We start from the raw sequence: 17,250 nt of genomic DNA, 5'->3' as shown, positions 1-17,250 counted from the left end.
TGTGAAGTCCATTTGGTCCAGTGTGTCATTTAAAGTCTTTATTTCCTTGTTGATCTTTTGCTTAGATGATCTGTCCATTTCAGTCAGGGGGGTGTTAAAGCCCCCCAGTATTATTGTATTGTTGTCAATGTGTTTCTTTGCTTTTGTTATTAATTGCCTTATATAATTGGCTGCTCCCATGTTAGGGGCATAGATATTTACAATTGTTAGATCTTCTTGTTGGATAGACCCTTTAAGTAGGATATAGTGTCCTTCCTCTTCTCTTATTACAGTCTTTGTTTTAAAATCTAATTTGTCTGATATGAAGATTGCCACCCAGCTTTCTTTTGGTGTCCATTAGCATGGTAAATGGTTTTCCACCCCCTCACTTTCAATCTGGGGGTGTCTTTGGGCCTAAAATGAGTCTCTTGCAGACAGCATTTGATGGGTCTTGTTTTTTAATCCAGTCTGATAGCCTCTGTCTTTTGATTGGGACATTTAGCCCATTTACATTCAGGGTAACTATTGAAAGATATGAATTTAGTGCCATTGTATTGCCTATAAGGTGACTATTACTGTATATTGTCTGTGTTCCTTTCTGGTTTATGCTGTTTTTAGGCTCTCTCTTTGCTTAGAGGACCCCTTTCAATATTTCTTGTAGGGCTGGTTTTGTGTTTGCAAATTCCTTTAGTTTTTGTTTGTTCTGGAAGCTTTTGATCTCTCCTATTTTGAATGACAACCTAGCTGGATATAGTATTGTTGGCTGTATATTTTTCTCGTTTAGTGCTCTGGATATATCATGCCAGTCCTTTCTGGCCTGCCAGCTCTCTGTGGATAGGTCTGTTGCCAATCTAATGTTTCTACCGTTGCAGGTTACATATCTCTTCTCCTGAGCTGTTTTCAAGATTTTCTCTTTGTCTCTGAGACTCGTAAGTTTTACTATTAGATGTCAGGGTGTTGACCTATTTTTATTGATTTTGAGAGGGGTTCTCTGTGCCTCCTGGATTTTGATGCCTGTTTCCTTCCTCACATTAGGGAAGTTCTCTGCTATCATATGCTCCAATATACCTTCTGCCCCTCTCTCTCTTTCTTCTTCTTCTGGGATCCCAATTATCCTCATGTTGTTTCGTCTTATCGTATTGCTTATCTCTCGAATTCTGCCCTCGTGATCTTGTAGTTGTTTCTCTCTCTTTTTCTCAGCTTCTTTATTTTCCATCATTTGGTCTTCTATATCGCTGATTCTCTCTTCTGCCTCACGTATCCTAGCAGTTAGTGCCCCCATTTTTGATTGCACTTCATTAATAGCCTTTTTGATTTTGATTTGGTTAGATTTTAGTTCTTTTATTTCTCTAGGAAGGGTGTGTCCCTAATAACTTCCATTCTTTTTTCAGGCCCAGCTAGTATGTTTAAAATCATGATTCTCAACTCTAGGTCCGACATCGTACTAATGTCTGTATTGAGTAGGTCCCTGGCTGACAGTACTACCTCTTGTTCTTTTTGCTGAGGTGATTTCTTTCGTCTTGTCATTTTGTCCAGAGGAGAATAGATGAATGAGAGAACAAAATGCTAACAGATTAACAACGTCCCCAGCAAGTATACTCTAAACAAATCAGAAAGGACCTGAAACCAGGGGAAAAGAAAGGGAAAGAAAGAAAAAGAAAGAGAAGAAAAACAAAAGGAAAAAGATAAAAACAAACAAAAATAGAACAGAACGAAACAAAACAGAATATGATCAGATATGATCAGGCTGGTGCATAGATCAGTGCCACACACTAGATTTTGGGTCTATTTTGGTCTGTTAGAAGAAAGTGCCTCCTAAAATTTTAGAGAATGAAAGACTTATATATGTACAAAATAAGGATTGATACAATGAAGGGATGGAAGATGACTGTAAAGATGAAAATTATAAAAGATTTTATAAAAGGAATTGATAAGATGTTTGAAAAAAGGAAGAAGAGTATTTAAAAAAAGAAAGAAAAAAGGGAGAGAATGTGATCACGCAGGAAACTAGAACAAAGCCATACACTGCGTGATTTAGGGTATATTTTGATCTGTTGGAAGTAACTGTATCTCAAAATTTAAAAGAGAGAACAACTTATATATATATGCCAAAAATAAGGGTAACTACTATGAAGGGATCGAATATGACTCTAAAAATGAAAAATAAAAAAAATTTTTTTGAAAAGGATTGATAAGATGTTGGTTGAAAAAGGGAAAAAGAAAAATTCAAAAAAAAATATTAAAAAAAATTAACTTTGAAAAACTAAACAATCATGGTAAAAAAAGCCATGAATTCTATGTGCGGTATTCCTCTAACGCTGGAGTTCTCCCGTTCTCATTGATGGTTAAACTTCGTCTTGGCGGGCTGTTCTTGCAGATCTTTTGGGGGAGGGGCCCTTTGCCATGGTTCCCAAATGTCTTTGCTGGAGGCGGAATTGCCCCGCCCTTGCTGGTCCCGGCTAAGTAATCTGCTTGGGTTTTCCCTCGGGATCTTTTGTTCCCTGCAAGCTCTTGGTACAGCTTTGGAGGACGAGAGTGAAATAGCGGCCTCCCTATCTCTGCCCCAGAGGCCGAGAACTCGGGGCCCTGCTCCTCAGTGCGCCCCCAGAGAAAAGTAGTCGGTCACACCTGTCTCCCCGGTCTCCGGCTGCACTCTGTGCTCACCCGGCCTGTGACTGAGTGTTTCTATCTCTGGCACCCGGCCTCGTGTGGAGTCTCCAAACCCAGCAGATCTCTGCGGTGTGCTCCCACGCTGCTCCTCCCCGAGGAGGAAGGGGGTCTCCCCGGATCTGCCGCTTGTTGGGTCCCTGCTGGAGGAGCAGTGGCCCGACTGGGCCGCGGATCACAGTTTATGGCAACCCCGAGCTGAGAGCCCGCGCCTCAGCTCCGTCTCTGCAGCCGGCTTCCCCGCTCCGATACCTGGGAGCTCTGCCGCACTCAGGCACCCCCGGTCTTGCTGTGACCCCGAGGGTCCTGAGACCACACTGTCCCGGGAGGATTCCACCCCTGCTTAGCCACTGGAGCGACGTCCCTCAGCGGAGCTGGCTTCTAAACGTTCCGATTTTGTGCTCCGCGGCTCTATCACTTGCCAGAAGTGGCCGACAGAGGCCTCCCTCCCCCGCCATCTATCCTCCCGAATATCGCCTCGGATTCACTTTTCCGCACGTCCTACCTTCCAGAAAGTGGTCACTTTTCTGTTCAGAGAGTTGTTGCTATTCTTCTCTTTGATCTCCTGTTGAGTTCATAGGTGTTCAGAATTGTTTGATCCCTATTCAGCTGAATTCCTGAGACCACACAAAACCCGGGTCTCCTACTCCTCCGCCATCTTGCTCCGTCCCTGAGAAGTGCAGTTTAGTCAAATTTTTATTTCAAATTAGAGAAATTTTCTAGACAGTATGAAGACTTAGCAATAATAATAATGCTAAAATGAAAAGTAGAAATGCATTTCGGATAATTTAAAAGAAAAACAATTGGCTAATGGTAAGTATGATGAACTATTACAATTTCTTATACAATAATTCCGTATTTTAACATAATAATATTAAATATCAATAAACCAGTCCTGTACTTGTTTGAATTTATTTTTGTAAAGAACATTAAGAACCTTTGAAATTGGGTAAGGCTTAGAGTCTTTTGAAGATTTTGTGCATGAGGGTGGTGGTGTTGAGTCTACCTCTCAACACATTGTAAACATTTTCAGGAGTGTTTAATCAAAGTCATCACATCTGAATTCGTCTGTAAACCAGTGAAGTAGCCTTTGCCACCAGTGTCCAGTGTTTATTTCCACTTCCAGGTAGACATAGCTGACATTGAGAATGAAGAGAACCGCTACGCCCTCTTCACGGAACTCCTGGAATCCAGTCACCAAGAGGTGGAATTTCAGCACTTGGTTTTGCTCTTGCAAGCTTGGCCACCTATGAGACATGACTCTGTGTAAGTGTGAATATAAAATTAGATTTCTCTTGTTTGCTCTTGAGTTTTAAAAATTCAGTACCTTCAAAAGAACCAATGAAAAGAAATATGTAAAACCAATATTAGCCTTTAGCGGAAATTAAGATTATTTATTTGAAATATTGCAGTTTCTCTCCTTTTCTCCTTGCCCTTACATGCAAATATTTTACTCAGAAATACCAGATCATGCTTAGTGATAGCATCTGATTTGGGGGCGCCTGGGTGGCTCAGTCAATTAAGCTTCTGCCTTCGGCTCAGGTCATGATCCCAGGATCCTGGGATGGAGCCCCACATCAGGCTCCCTGCTCAACGGGAAGCCTGCTTCTCCCCCTTCCTGCAGCTTCCCCTGCTTGTACTCTCTCTCTCACACACACAAATAAATAAAATCTTTTAGCTCTCTCTATGGGGCCAGGGAATCAGTTTCTAACCAGCTCCTCTGTGATGATACTGTGCAGTAGATGTGGGACCCACTAATTAGATTGTCAGTTATGCTTTGCTTTTTTAGCAAAGGGTTTAGGGTTGCATTGTAGGTTTTCTCATGCCCTCAAAATGGCCCTCTCGGTCTAAAGAGAATTTTTCAAAATCATAGTACAACCTCCTCTAGTATGTTAGTTTACTGTGGTTTTACAGTTTCTTGTAACTTTTAGAACAATGACCATTTCAAATCACTCTCTTACCCACAAGAAGTAAAATCAGCTTCACTTAAGACATTTATTGCATGTTAAACATTTAATGCATTTGCGTGTATTAAAATCCTAGTTTTTAAAGGTACATTCTTTCTTTTGTAGCCAGTATGAAGTGAAATTTGTAAATTGCTATCCTGTGTTTTAAAAACCTCCTTTATGAAATCATTAGAATCAAAACAAAGCATTACCGGTCCACTTAACCCCTCTTACCAGCCATGTCTCCAATCCAAGAGGGGACCCGAGGGTAAGTCAAATAAAGTCTGTTTCGGCTTTTTTCCTGGCCCAAATTGGTGTTTTACCACAAAAGACTCTATGATGGGACACTTTAGAAATAGGTTCTTAAAAGTACTTTTGAGTACCTTTTTTTGGTTGGCAGATAATCCAAGTATGACTTTAGTACTTCCAGAATAACGACCCCCAAAAAGGGGGTGAGGGGAGAAAGACCAGGAAAGGCAGGAGGAAGGGAAGGATAGTGTGGCAATGATTAAATGTTGCCAGTTACTATAATAAAGTTAAAAACTAAGAAATTTGCTTGATCTACATGACTCCTCATTTACTAGAACCAACTTGGGTTTTTTAGTTTTATTCCCTTGTAGGAAAATGCACGAAAAGCGTAATAGATTCGTACTTATGGGAGACTTATAATTCTCATCCAGTGTATCAAAACTGGCTGGTGAAAAATATGTTTTGCTAATTGTCATTGAAGCCACATGGCCCATCACGGGTGCACTGTTTGGCAGGCCAGTACGTCCTCTGCAGTGAGGCAGCTCCTTAGCGCAGACCCAGGAGAGTGGAATTCAGACTTTGAAAGAGAAAAGCAGAGGGTGAGTCCTTGAGTGTAAGAAGACTCCCCAGTCCACCAGACCCTCTCAGAGCTTTGTTCGTACAAATAAGCAGTGTTCTTTGTCCTCACACGGTGGTAGTTTGAGCTGAGACACAAAGGCTTTGCCAAAGGCTAGTATTGTGAGTCCCTTTGTCATTGTTACACTTGACATTTTTCTTAGGGGGCAAGGAGTGAAGTCCTCTAAAGGAAGAACCACCTTAGGTGTTTAGTGTCTAGAATCTAGAGCTGTGCAAAGAGAAAAGGCTCTTACAAATAGTAAAATTATTTTAAAAACACTATAAGTAAAATTGATAACCTGTTCCTGGGGCCAGGAAATGAATGTGTCTTTAACTTGTCTCTGGAAATGTAAATCATGAGGTTTGTATGAAACACGGGTAGTGACATCCAGAGAAGGGAGACAAAAAGTAACTTTTGTATGCTTTTATGTTTTAGAAATAAGGAAACTGGGGATGCCTGGGTGGCTCAGTTGGTTAAGTTGCTGCTTTCGGCTCAGGTCATGATCCTGGGGTCCTAGGATGGAGCCCCGCATTGGGCTGCCTGCTCAGCGGGAGGCCTGCTTCTCTTCTGCCCCTCTCCCTGCCTTTGCTCTCTCGCTCTCTGACAAGTAAACAAATAAAATCTTAAAAAAGAAAGAAGGAAACTGTGTGAAGGGCACCGTGTGATTGTGTGCTTCCAGGCTGATCTCCGCGGTGTACTGCCCTTACTGTCCTTCGCTCCTGCCCTGGCCCCGGAGGCCTCATCCTCATCATCGGATCAACAAAAGCCAGTGTTTAGGTGGTAAATAGTGAGATGTGCCTGCTGTTGTTGAGAAGGCACAGTTACAAACATCATTCATCGAATAAAGCAGTTTTGTAAGGAGAACATTAAATTACTTTCTCAGAAAGAGAAAAACTGAGGCCCAGAGAGGTTGAGTGGCTTCCCCAGCACTGAGTGTCTGGGCTGAGAGTGTTGAGTCACCAAGGTGGGAAGCCAGGGAGCTGGCCCGGGAGCCCGTCGGGAGCTCTGGCCTCCAGGTCGCCCACGGCCTCCGCACTCCTGGGCACCTGCTGATATCACAGCAAGCTCTTTTTTCTCTGGAAGGTGTTCTCTTTTCTGCAAGAGGGACTTGAAGGAACATATCATCTAGACTGTGATTGCAGTTCGCCAAAAAGCATTTTACTTCCCAAGGTGGCATTTCTCTTCTTTCTTAACGTTTCACATGCCAGTCGTTACAACATTAATCATTCATTCCCAGTGCGTCGCGTTTTTCCCCCTCAGAACCAACATAACCAGCAATCCGTGGGTGCGGCTGGTGACCGTGATGCTGAGCAGGTGTACAGTGGAGAACAAGGAAGGACTGGGGAATGAGGTCTTGAAAATCTGCCGCTCCTTATATAATACGCAGCAGATGCTCCCTGCAGAGGTGAGTGGATATTTCAAGTGGTTTTCCTGGGGGGCATCCCTTCCCTTATCCAAACTCTTAATGAGAAGCCGTGTCAGCAACTGTGCCTAAGGCACACTTAGCTTAAGTTATCAGGAAGTGAAGGCCCGTAATTTGGAATAGATCAAATGAAGAACAGCCGTGCTGAGAGGGTGCTTTGAGGTAGTTTTCTCTCTGTTGGAGCTCTGAAGCCTATTCCCTTTACAAGTCCCAAAGTGTAACTCAGCTTTCAGTTCCTGTTGGATGCCCTTTTATGTCTAACTCGAGCTCCCGTGCCCGGGGGTCTTGGGAGGCAGCCCGTGTGCTCTCTCTGCCCGAACCGGGCCAGCCGAGAACGAAGCAGTAAGCCCCAGCGCCCCTCTCGCCAGGTAGCCAGCCACTCTCCTTGTGACGTGCCTTCTCTGTAAACGTGGGAAAAACTCAGCCACCTCCACTTTGACCATCATTCTCTTTGTTCCCATAATTTGGTTGTCACTGAGGTATTTGCTTAATATATATATAAATTTGTGCATTCTCAAATAAGCACATATTAATTACAGCTTCCTGCTGTGAATCAGAGCTCAGCAGTGTATTGTTTGAGCAATTTTTACATGTCTTAAATGTAAGCATTTGGATAATGGCACTAAATTGATTAATTGGTTTTCAAATTTCTACCACATAGGAGGTAAACTTGAACACAAAGTTGTAAATATGATTTTTCGAATCCTCACTAATCACTCAAGGAAAATATTCTTATTAGGAATGTACATTTAATGAATTGTTTTCTGAATGAGGGACTGGCTAAGTGTTTTCTGATTGAATTTTAAAATATTTTATCCATTTAAAGAAGTCTTCCAACTACCAGAATGACAAAATTCTTCTATAAAATATTTAAAGTACCACCACCAGAAATAACTTCCCTTTATACCATGGTGTATGATTTGCTTGTATCAGCTACTTATTTACCTATAATGTATTGTGCTATATTGTGGGCCCCTGAGGGTTGGAAGGAACCATGGCTGTGTCCTCCCTCTCTCACCCACGGCATGATTCAACGTACTACATGGAGTGGGGACTCAATGCAGTTTATTGTCCCCACCAGGGTGAGTAGTATGTAAATAATGAAGGGTTCATCTTGGCCTTAACAGAAGCTGAGATCAAGCTTTGTTAGATCAGGACCAAATGCCAGAAGGACCCCACCAGTTCTGCTGAACCTAGTTGGGGAAACGTGATTTAGGGTTGCAAGCTGAGTAATGGTGATGACCGGCATCCACTAGCACTCTCGGCCTCCCACTCCCACTATCTGGTTTAACCTTCGCCATCACCCGAAGGAGGTTCCTTGACCTTCATTTTTCAGCTGATGGAACAGAAGCTCTGAGAGCAAAGGTCCTGTTCCAGGTCACTCAGGCAACAGATGGCGGACCTGGTCACCAAATGGAGGCTCTGCTTGAATGCTGGGAAAATAACTTCCTCAGGGGCCGCTTGTAGTGCACTTGAGGTGTTTGCATATTGACTGTTTTATGTAGTTGTGTAAGTTTTACTGTCATTTCCCCCCTTTCCTAGGGTATTTCTTCAAGAATGATCTGTAGTCTGTAAGGCCTACATTATCCATGTTTTAGGTGGAAGGGTGTTGGGATCTCCATCATTACCTGGGGAAGTTTGTTAGTTTGTTTAAATATCCTCATCAGTTTAGTTTTACTATAGTTAGTTCTGAGGTGTAAGTTAGCTGAGAACATGGCCATGGCCTCTTTGATCTTGACCGTATACTGTTAGTTTTGTAATCAAGGTTCAGTAACAGTTACGTGTGTTAGCGTTCAGCCACCCGGCGATGGGTGATAATCTCTGAATGTCCAAAGCAGTAATGAGTACTGTCAGCATTGTATTTGAAGTTTAGGGGGTGACCTTCTAGGACATGGAGGGAAAAGTATGTTGTTTTTTTTGTTGACTAATGAATAATAAGTGATACTTTGTATTTCCTATTTAAAAAAAAGGAAGTCAGTGATTAAAGGAGAAGCTAAATAGCTGTAAAGATTCAGCTCCCCAATCCACTTCTACGGCCAGCTTGAGGCACTTTGACAAATGGAGTAATATTTTATTTGCAATGGCCCTGCTTGATCTCAGAATCATCGGACCAGTGATTCCTGAGTGTTTTAGGGAAAACAGAATGGATAGCACAGTGCCTTAAGCATGCGTCTATTAAAGTACTCCTCACACACCACGGAGAGGGATCTCCTTGCTTCTCCTCTTCACTGGGACTGGGAGCACCTGAAGGGCAGGGGACATGAGACGTACTACAGCAGCAGGAGTCCCGGAGAGGCATGAAATTGTACCGTCTTCTTCCACACGGGGCCACACATGATCTGTGTTCATGAGGAGAGCACCAGATGCTCCGGACCTACCCTTTCTGGCCTCTGAAACAAGGAGTTAGATTATGTGATCTCCGGGGGAGCTCTGAGTATTCTTCAAGGTTTCTGGGCCTCAGAGGAGGATGGCCTGAGGCTATCTGTTTAGGATTCACGACTTTTCCATAGGTCCACAGTTCTCTCAGGGGCGGGAGAAGGGCACTGGATTAAACCCCATTTTGAAGGAGGTCCTTATCACTTCTGTGTTCCAGTTTGATGAGAAGAGAGGTAATTATTTTCAAATGAGTTGTGTTGCCACAGTTTCTTTTGTTTATTTTTCCTTATACTGCCTCAGTGCTGTCTTTTAATTGGGTACACATACAGATTTTTGTCTTAGGATGCCATGATTAAAGGAATCTTGCCAATGTTATGTACTATTTTTATTGATTGTTAACTGTGCTCAAGTGTGAGTTAAAATTGTTACAAAGGAAGGAACATTGTAATTAAGAAATGGTAATGTCTTGTTAAGTTTATTTTACTGCATTTGGAAATTACACAGTCTAATTTCAGAACTGCATAATGTTTAATATCACCGTGGTGGGAAAATTATCCATGACTCACTTTTTTGTAACCCAATACTTTCGGTTGCCTTACTCTGTGGTTTATAAAGTACGTGTGCCTTACTGCCTAGGACAGGGTACTTAAAGGGACTTACCTTTTGCTTCATCTGCATTTCCCATACCCCCACTAAGTTCCCATATTTAGAGATTTTTTTGTTCTTCATGACTCTTGAGAACGTCTTTACATGATGCCTGCCGTTGTTCCTGGTACTTGTTTACTTCCGGTCATTCTAGTTTTGCTGGTGAAAAATATTACCAGAAGGATAAAATCAGTGTTGCTCATAGGTCATATGTCCTACAGTCTTGAAAGTTCTGTATCCTTCTTCTTAGCTTGTATCCATGGCAGTATATGAAACATTCTCAGGAACAGGGGATATTCAGAATGAAAATGGGCACAAAACAGATTCCTGGCATTGACAGATTTAAAGTTCTAAGTTCCAGCTATTTATGACCGACCCTGAAGGTCCCCGGTTTCGTGGAGGCACAGCATGAACTAGAGTCCCAGGGGCTTTGGATCAGGTGGATGGGAGTTAGACGCCCAGCTGATGAGTGAGCCTAGCTAATCTCCAGCCTCTAAATCTCAATGTGATTGTTCCTTCTCATGGTTGAGGTACTATTGATAATGTCTGTGAGTTTGATTTTCAGATCAGATGACACCCATCCCTGTACACCGTGCCCTATATTCCTTCTGCAGGCCCTGCCACATCTTTGGGCGTAGGGTACCCCAGAATGAGCACAGGAGGGCTGTGTAAGGACAGAAAGACTGTTGGTGGACTGGTCCTGCTTCTCTGACAACCATCAGCCACAGGAACCGTGCCCCAGGGCATCACTATATAACGCAGTCCACAGGGTTCTGGCCTGGCTTTTGGCCCAGACACGCCTGTTCCTCTGCATTCAAGGTCTCTTGTTCTGTATCTTGATGGCTAGACAGGTTTGAGCTGGGAAGGTGCCTATGGGGTGTTTTAGGGTTCTCTTTGCTACTTTGACCTTTCTTAGAGCTCTATAAATCTCCTGATAGACTGTCTTCTTGCAACAGAGGGGAAACTACCCAGAGAACATAGTTATAGTAGTTAAATATGGAGTATTTAGCCAATAATTGTTAGCTAAGAGATTAAAAAGTACTCAGTAGCTCAAAAAGTACTCCTCCATTTTTAGATGTCCTTGATTTTATCCTCCAGGTAGTATTTTCCATCAGCAAAATCGTCCTGGCCATAAGTCAGCAAGTACCGTGAGCAGCAGCAGGCCTGACATAAAGGCATTCTAAAGAGTCATGAAGGAAAAAAAACCAAACAAACCCTCTAAATATGGGAACGTAGTCAGGGGACAGGAAACAGGGATGAAGGAAAAGGTAAGTCCCTTTGAGTACCCTATCCTAGACAGCTAGGCAAACATACTTCATCATCATCTGTCCATGTTGCCTGCTCCAAGGGGTACCCAGGTTATTTTGATAAAAGTTGTCATCAAAGCTAAGGTCAACCAAGTGCAGTGCTTAGTCTAAATATCATAAAGTTCTGAGAAATACCTCTTTACCTATTATTGATAACTTGGTGAATGAGTAGATATGAGTGCTGAGAGGGAATTATATACAAATATTTTAACGTATAGTGTATACCAAGCAAGTTTGGAATACAGAGAAGGGAAAATATTCTTGCCCTCAAGTGAGGCAGATGAACAAATGAATAATTACAATAATGCAAGACGACAGTGTAGGAAATATTTACGAAGTATAGTGGGAGTATAGTATAGGAGTATAGTATAGTATAGGAGTGCCGGGTCTGGGAAATCGGAGGTGGCTTTGTAGGAGTTGGGGTTTTCCTGTGCCCTTTTCCAGCGGAGACTCCAAGAACCAATAGGGGTCCCTCAGACAGAGAAGCAGCGGAGGTTAAGTCTTGTGCACAGACCCAGAGGTGTGTGGGCGCTCAGCATGCCCTCTTTACCTCCAGGACGGTAGCCACGGGCCATGTGTGGTTACTAAAATTTAAACTTAAGGCCAGTTGAATAAAAATTTAAAAGCGGTGCCTCAGTTACACTAGGCAGGTCTCAAATGCTCACTAGCCAACATGCGGCTCCTGGCTGCTGTGTGGGACAGCAGAGATCCAGAACATTCCGTGGTGGCTGGAAGGTCTCCTGGGCAGTGCTGTCTGAGGAACGTGCAGGTGGGGGGAGCATTGCTGGTATGTTCCAGGAGGAGGAGGGCAACAGAAGCAAGTTGGTGCATGAGAGCTGCGTGAAATTGCCGTGTGTGGGAGTTTATATTTCATCCTCCCAAATACTCTCTGCAAGTGTTGGCATCTCAGATTACAAATCTGCATTTGTCTGGCCCAGATGCTCGGTGAGACTGTTCTTTATGACTGTGTGCTTTAGGGCACACAAAGCACTCTTCTGAGTTGGAATCCCTGATGTTTGAAGTACATACTTGACAAACCTGTTACCCTGCTGGTATTGATGATGTTCACACAAGTGCATGTAGCAGGACCTCCCAATCTGAAACTGAAGGCCTTGCTGCTTTCCAGCGGGGATGGTTAAGGGGAAAGGTCAAAACACTACAGTGAGCGGAATGCCAAAGAGGCCTTTATCCCGGGCTTTAAATAGGAGCTTCTTGTTTTACCGACACTTTATAATAATGTAAGGAAATTATGAAAATGTCATAAATTTGAGTTTTTCTTCTCTGATATGCTACTGTTAGAGGAGTTCAAGAGAAAGATCAGTCCCATGGCGGCGGGGGTGGGCAGCAATTTCTCAGTTCTTTCAAAAATAAGCCTTGCCTTGTATAATGAGGTTGCACTCATTGTCTGGTCCTTGGTCCAGATGTTCTGTTCTTTATGTTACAGCTAGTTAGGACACCAGGGGAGGAAGAGATTGCAAATTTATTGTCTATTCTCTTATACTTTCATTGTGAAGGATTATCATTTGTTATCTTATATAAAAGTCTGCTCTCTGATGACAGGTCCAGCTAGGATAATAAAGCGCTGAGAATAAAATTCAAATGCATATGTGGAGATCCAAATACATTCTCATTTTTCTGGACCACGGATAGTTTTCATGAAACATTCAGTTCACCTCGACATTAGAATTATAAACATGTTTTTAAATATTTAAGTTGCTGATTTTTCTTGTTTCAGAGGACAACTAGATATTGTTGGTAATATTAAGTGTCTAATAGATGCTGAGCATTGTGTGTTATTATTCATTAGCACTTACTCTCATACACACACAAAACTGCAAAGTTGATATAATTACCTCCACTTTGCTGGTGAGGAAACTAGGGCTCTCGAGAGATTAGGAGAATAGACCACAGTCCTGTATCCATCCAGGGTGATACTAGGCAGCCTTTACATGCAATATCTGATGAATATCAGGTAGATATCTGATAGCTCGGAAAGATGTTTACTATCTATTGTGAAGTGAATGAAACAGCTACCAAACACTAAATCGGTGGGGCCCCACCTGTGCTTCGTACACACAGACACACATCATTCATACAAAAAGGTGTGGGAGGAGACCCCACAGAACTGTACTTGTGGTTTCAGGCCGTGAAGAAGCTGTGCTCTCTGCTGCTCAACCAGTCCCTGCTGCTCCCGGCCTTGAAACTTCTCCTCGAGAGCCAGGATGAGAGCCTTCACGCTGTGGCCCTGGAACACATCACGGCTGTTGTCAAGGTATTCCTGGGGGCATGTACTCTTGCTTATGTTTCTGAGAAATGAATTCACGTTGTCATTCTTGTAAATAGTATCCATGGTTTATTTCAGACCATTTTATCTGCAGTATTCTCTGACCACAACAGCTCTTTCTGTTTTGTCTAAGAAGTAAATATTTATTTTATAAACATATACTAAGCCCCTCCCATGAACCAGACTCTGTGTTTATGTGCTGAGACTACAAATCCGAATAATGAAGCAGTTTCTCTAGAGAAGCCAGCCTATTAGTCCCTTTAAGGAAGTGTCAAAGTCGCCCAGCACTAGTGGACTTGTCCTTGCCACTTGAAATGTGGATCGAAGGAATTTGTCGTATCGGGCAGGCTTCTGTGCCTGGATGTAGGTGTTTGTTTACCTACTAATAAAAGGTGAGATAGTGGCTTCAGATTATGTTTACTGGCACCATCTGAAATCTCAAGCTCTTACTTCCTCTGGCAAACTAATGTGCCATTGAAGCAGTGTCTTGGCTTGAGGAATGACATACTAAAGTCAGGGCCTGAGATTTCTCCCTCAAGGCTGGTTGTCTTGTTACCATGATTAAGGAAGAAACTTTCACTTCCCTTTTAAAATTTTACACTTTGGGAAAAGATAGCTCAGGGCTGTGTTTTAATGCATTTGTGTTGTATGATCCTTGCTGAAACCCTTCTGTAGAGAGATCATTCTTTCATTTGAAGTTTTGTGAGTGTGTACACACACTATGCACACACAGTTTTAGGTGTGTGGGTATACTCATGCATGTGAGTTTTTAACAAAAATGTAAGGGGATGTTTTCTAGGGACCAGAGAGGGGAGGAGAGTTCTGGAGCGGAGGGTACAGACTTGCCAAACAAGACAGTGAAGATTTAATGACAACAGATACAGAAAGTTAGGTATATGGTTAGAGAATGTAGGCCATAATTGCATTTGGAAATAGTCATAATGAACAAAATGAGTAAAATCTAATGCATTTATTCATTGAGATGTATTTCTGAATTCTGTAAAGATTTGGTGACTACCCTTCATTCACTGAAGATTGATCATAGCAGGGCCTCTCTGGAGACTAGACAGAAGTAGGGAGTGGAGGGTACCTGTGTGCTGGTAGCCCCCCATCCATCTGTGCTAAAATAAACATTGCGTAACGTTGGGAATTTACAAGAAGCTAGGAATTACAGTGGACTTTTTTTCCCCATAGCTTATTTTTTTATTGTAAATCCAAGAAATCAGGAAGAAGGGAAAAATGGAAGAAAATCAAACTGCATATTTTCAGTGCTTTTTTCCCTCGCCACCATTGTACACTGTGTTAGTGTCTCTGCTTAGGTATTCCCACTATATTTGCCATGGGTCTCTTCCAGAATAAAACAGTGATGTATTATACATCGCCTGTCTGTATTCATCCTGCATAGAGCTCTCAATGCAATCCTAAATTCTGAAGGCGAGTGTATCAGTTTTCATTTTAAAGATTTTTATCTCCAATGCCTCTGTCAGAATTGCAGCTAGAACTGGGACTCCCTAAATGCTAACTAGCTTTGCTACCCACCACCCCCACAGACCGCCCCCCTGCCCCCATGCCCTCTACACTGCCCCACCCCCGACACACACACACACACACACACACACACACACACACACACACACACACACAGGCTATCAAAATAAGAAACCAAGTGGGAACCTTGTAACACCAAGTCATTTTGAAATGGTGCTGATTTACCTCTGTACCACTTTGATCTGATGTGCAGCATTATGCTAAAACTCTGTGCTTTTGAAATAGCCCTGGAGACTGTGGGTGGTTTGCCTGGGGTTGTGATAACACCTGAAACCTCTGTGGCCTTCAGATGCAAAAATCAAAATCAAAAATCAAAACCAGAGGTGTCAGTTGCCGAGATGAGTCACTTACCTGCCCACCGAGACCCTCACCTGTGAGAATTGGGTAATGAGACTTAACTGTAACTTCTCCATATTAGGGTTGAGTATTCCCATTAGGCTGACCCATCTATGACCTTAAATTGTGTTTACAGAAATGCCAAGTATCTTCAGACCTTATACTTTTGAATGTTATTCCTTGTTTAAAATAGTAAGAAATAGTAGTTTTTAAATCGTATGTGGTATTGCAGTGGAAAATATAATACACTTGCTTTCTTTTCTGTGTGTTTATTTTGCTGTTCCCTCTGTCCCTTAGTAGAGGGCCTGAGTTCACCAGTAACTTCAGTTTCCCCCTTACAGTTATGGACGGTAGTTCCTGTTGACATTAAAAGAAAAAGCATCCGGCACAGGGACTCCTCTGATAGGCAGCTGCTCCTGCACAGCGTGTGGATCGAGGTGGAAAAACACCCCCACTCGCTCACTGATCGCATGTGTTACTTCACTATTCGTTGTAAGACACTGACAGCTTTGTAAGTGTTTACAGCCGCGCGGATGATGCGTAGGTGCTGATGCCTGAAATTGTACCGGCTTTTCCTCCAATAGCGGTACTTGTTTCCTTCTCTGAGCTTTTCCGAAATTGCACACCCCCAGTGTTGAGCATGTAACCTCTTACAAGTGGCCAGCAGCCTCTTTCCTGAGGAAATAGAAAGTCTTTCTTAGAGACCATGTTGTTGATGAATAATTAAAACCCTTGCATGGTACAGATCTTCCTCAGCTAACGATGGGGTTACGCCCCAATAAATCCATCATAGTTGAGAATATCATAAGTCAAAAATGCATTTAGTACACCTAACCTACTGAACATCAGAGCTGAGCCTCCCCTACCCCGCACGTGCTCCAGACACTTCCATTAACCTACAGCAAAATCATCTAACACAAAAGCCTATTTTATAATAAAGTATCGAATATCTCATGTAGTTTGTTGAATTTGAACTGTGCTGAAGGGGAGAAACAGAATATGGTGGTGGAGCTCAGTGTATCCGAGTGGCTGGCGGGGAGCTGTGGCTGCCGCCCAGCTTCGTCAGAGAGGATCATACTGCGTGCTGCTAGTCCAGGAGAAGATCCAAAATCAAAATTCAAAGTGATGTTCCTACTGAATGTGTGTTGCTTGTGCACCATTGTAAAGTCAAAAAATCGTAAGTCCGAGTTAAGTCGGGCTCTCTGTCCATCAGCCTCAGTGAGATCTGAGCTGGCCTCCAAAACCTTACTCTCTCCAAGAAGGATATTCCTGCTGCTGTGTTCACATCTCACCCCTGGAGTATTTCCTACAGGGTAAAACTCGTCCCTCATTTCACCAGAGTAAGCAGGTGTCGATCTATAATAGTTCCGTAGACTGAAAAATAATTCCGGATTTGAGCTAGCTTCTGCTCTTCACAGCTTGCGTCCTTCACTTTAGTCCTGCTCGACGCCTCGACGTGCACCCTCCCTCCCAGGATCTGTCCTGGACCAGCGTGCCTACTGAAAGAATCATTCAAGGGGTCATAGAGGAAGGGTTTAAGACCTTATCACCTACTTGAGCATTTCTCTCTGAACCTAATAATAAGTACCATCTTTCCGGTGCCAGCTCTTTGTCAGGCACTGTTAGTAGGCACAGCCGCACTTACTCTTCTTAATTAACTTGTGGGGAGATCGCATTCTAGTTTCACAGATGACCCAGGGGTCATCCAGCTAGTAGGAGCTGGCGTTGAACTTGAAACCCTGGGCCCCACATTCAGAGCCTGTACTCAGCCGTGCCACTCCTTTAACGTAACGGGGCAGGCTGTCCTATAGTGGAAGAGAGTTCTCTCTGCAGAGAAGTGAAATTGCTGCAAGCATCTCGAATCATGTGAGCTC

The 17,250-nt window shown here is 43.0% G+C and overlaps 1 protein-coding gene across 5 annotated transcripts in view; it reads left to right on the top strand.

Moving 5' to 3' along the window:
• The window catches only part of NBAS (NBAS subunit of NRZ tethering complex), a 353,391-nt gene that overhangs the window by 328,779 nt on the left and 7,362 nt on the right, over positions 1-17,250 (top strand). For 4 of the 5 annotated variants that reach the window (XM_027621826.2, XM_027621829.2, XM_027621828.2 and 1 more), the window contains 3 exons: positions 3,773-3,912; positions 6,718-6,862; positions 13,352-13,480. In XM_027621826.2, the coding sequence (XP_027477627.2) occupies positions 3,773-3,912; positions 6,718-6,862; positions 13,352-13,480 (414 nt within the window). Of the gene's footprint in view, positions 1-3,772; positions 3,913-6,717; positions 6,863-13,351; positions 13,481-15,717; positions 15,888-17,250 lie in introns of all 5 variants that reach the window. The other variant, XM_027621830.2, reaches the window with a different exon arrangement.

Source organism: Zalophus californianus, chromosome 8 (assembly GCF_009762305.2).
Source record: "Zalophus californianus isolate mZalCal1 chromosome 8, mZalCal1.pri.v2, whole genome shotgun sequence".
Classification (NCBI taxonomy): Eukaryota; Metazoa; Chordata; class Mammalia; order Carnivora; family Otariidae; genus Zalophus; species Zalophus californianus.
The sequence above is the reverse complement of the archived record's forward strand: the minus strand, read 5'-3'. Positions and strand labels throughout refer to the sequence as shown.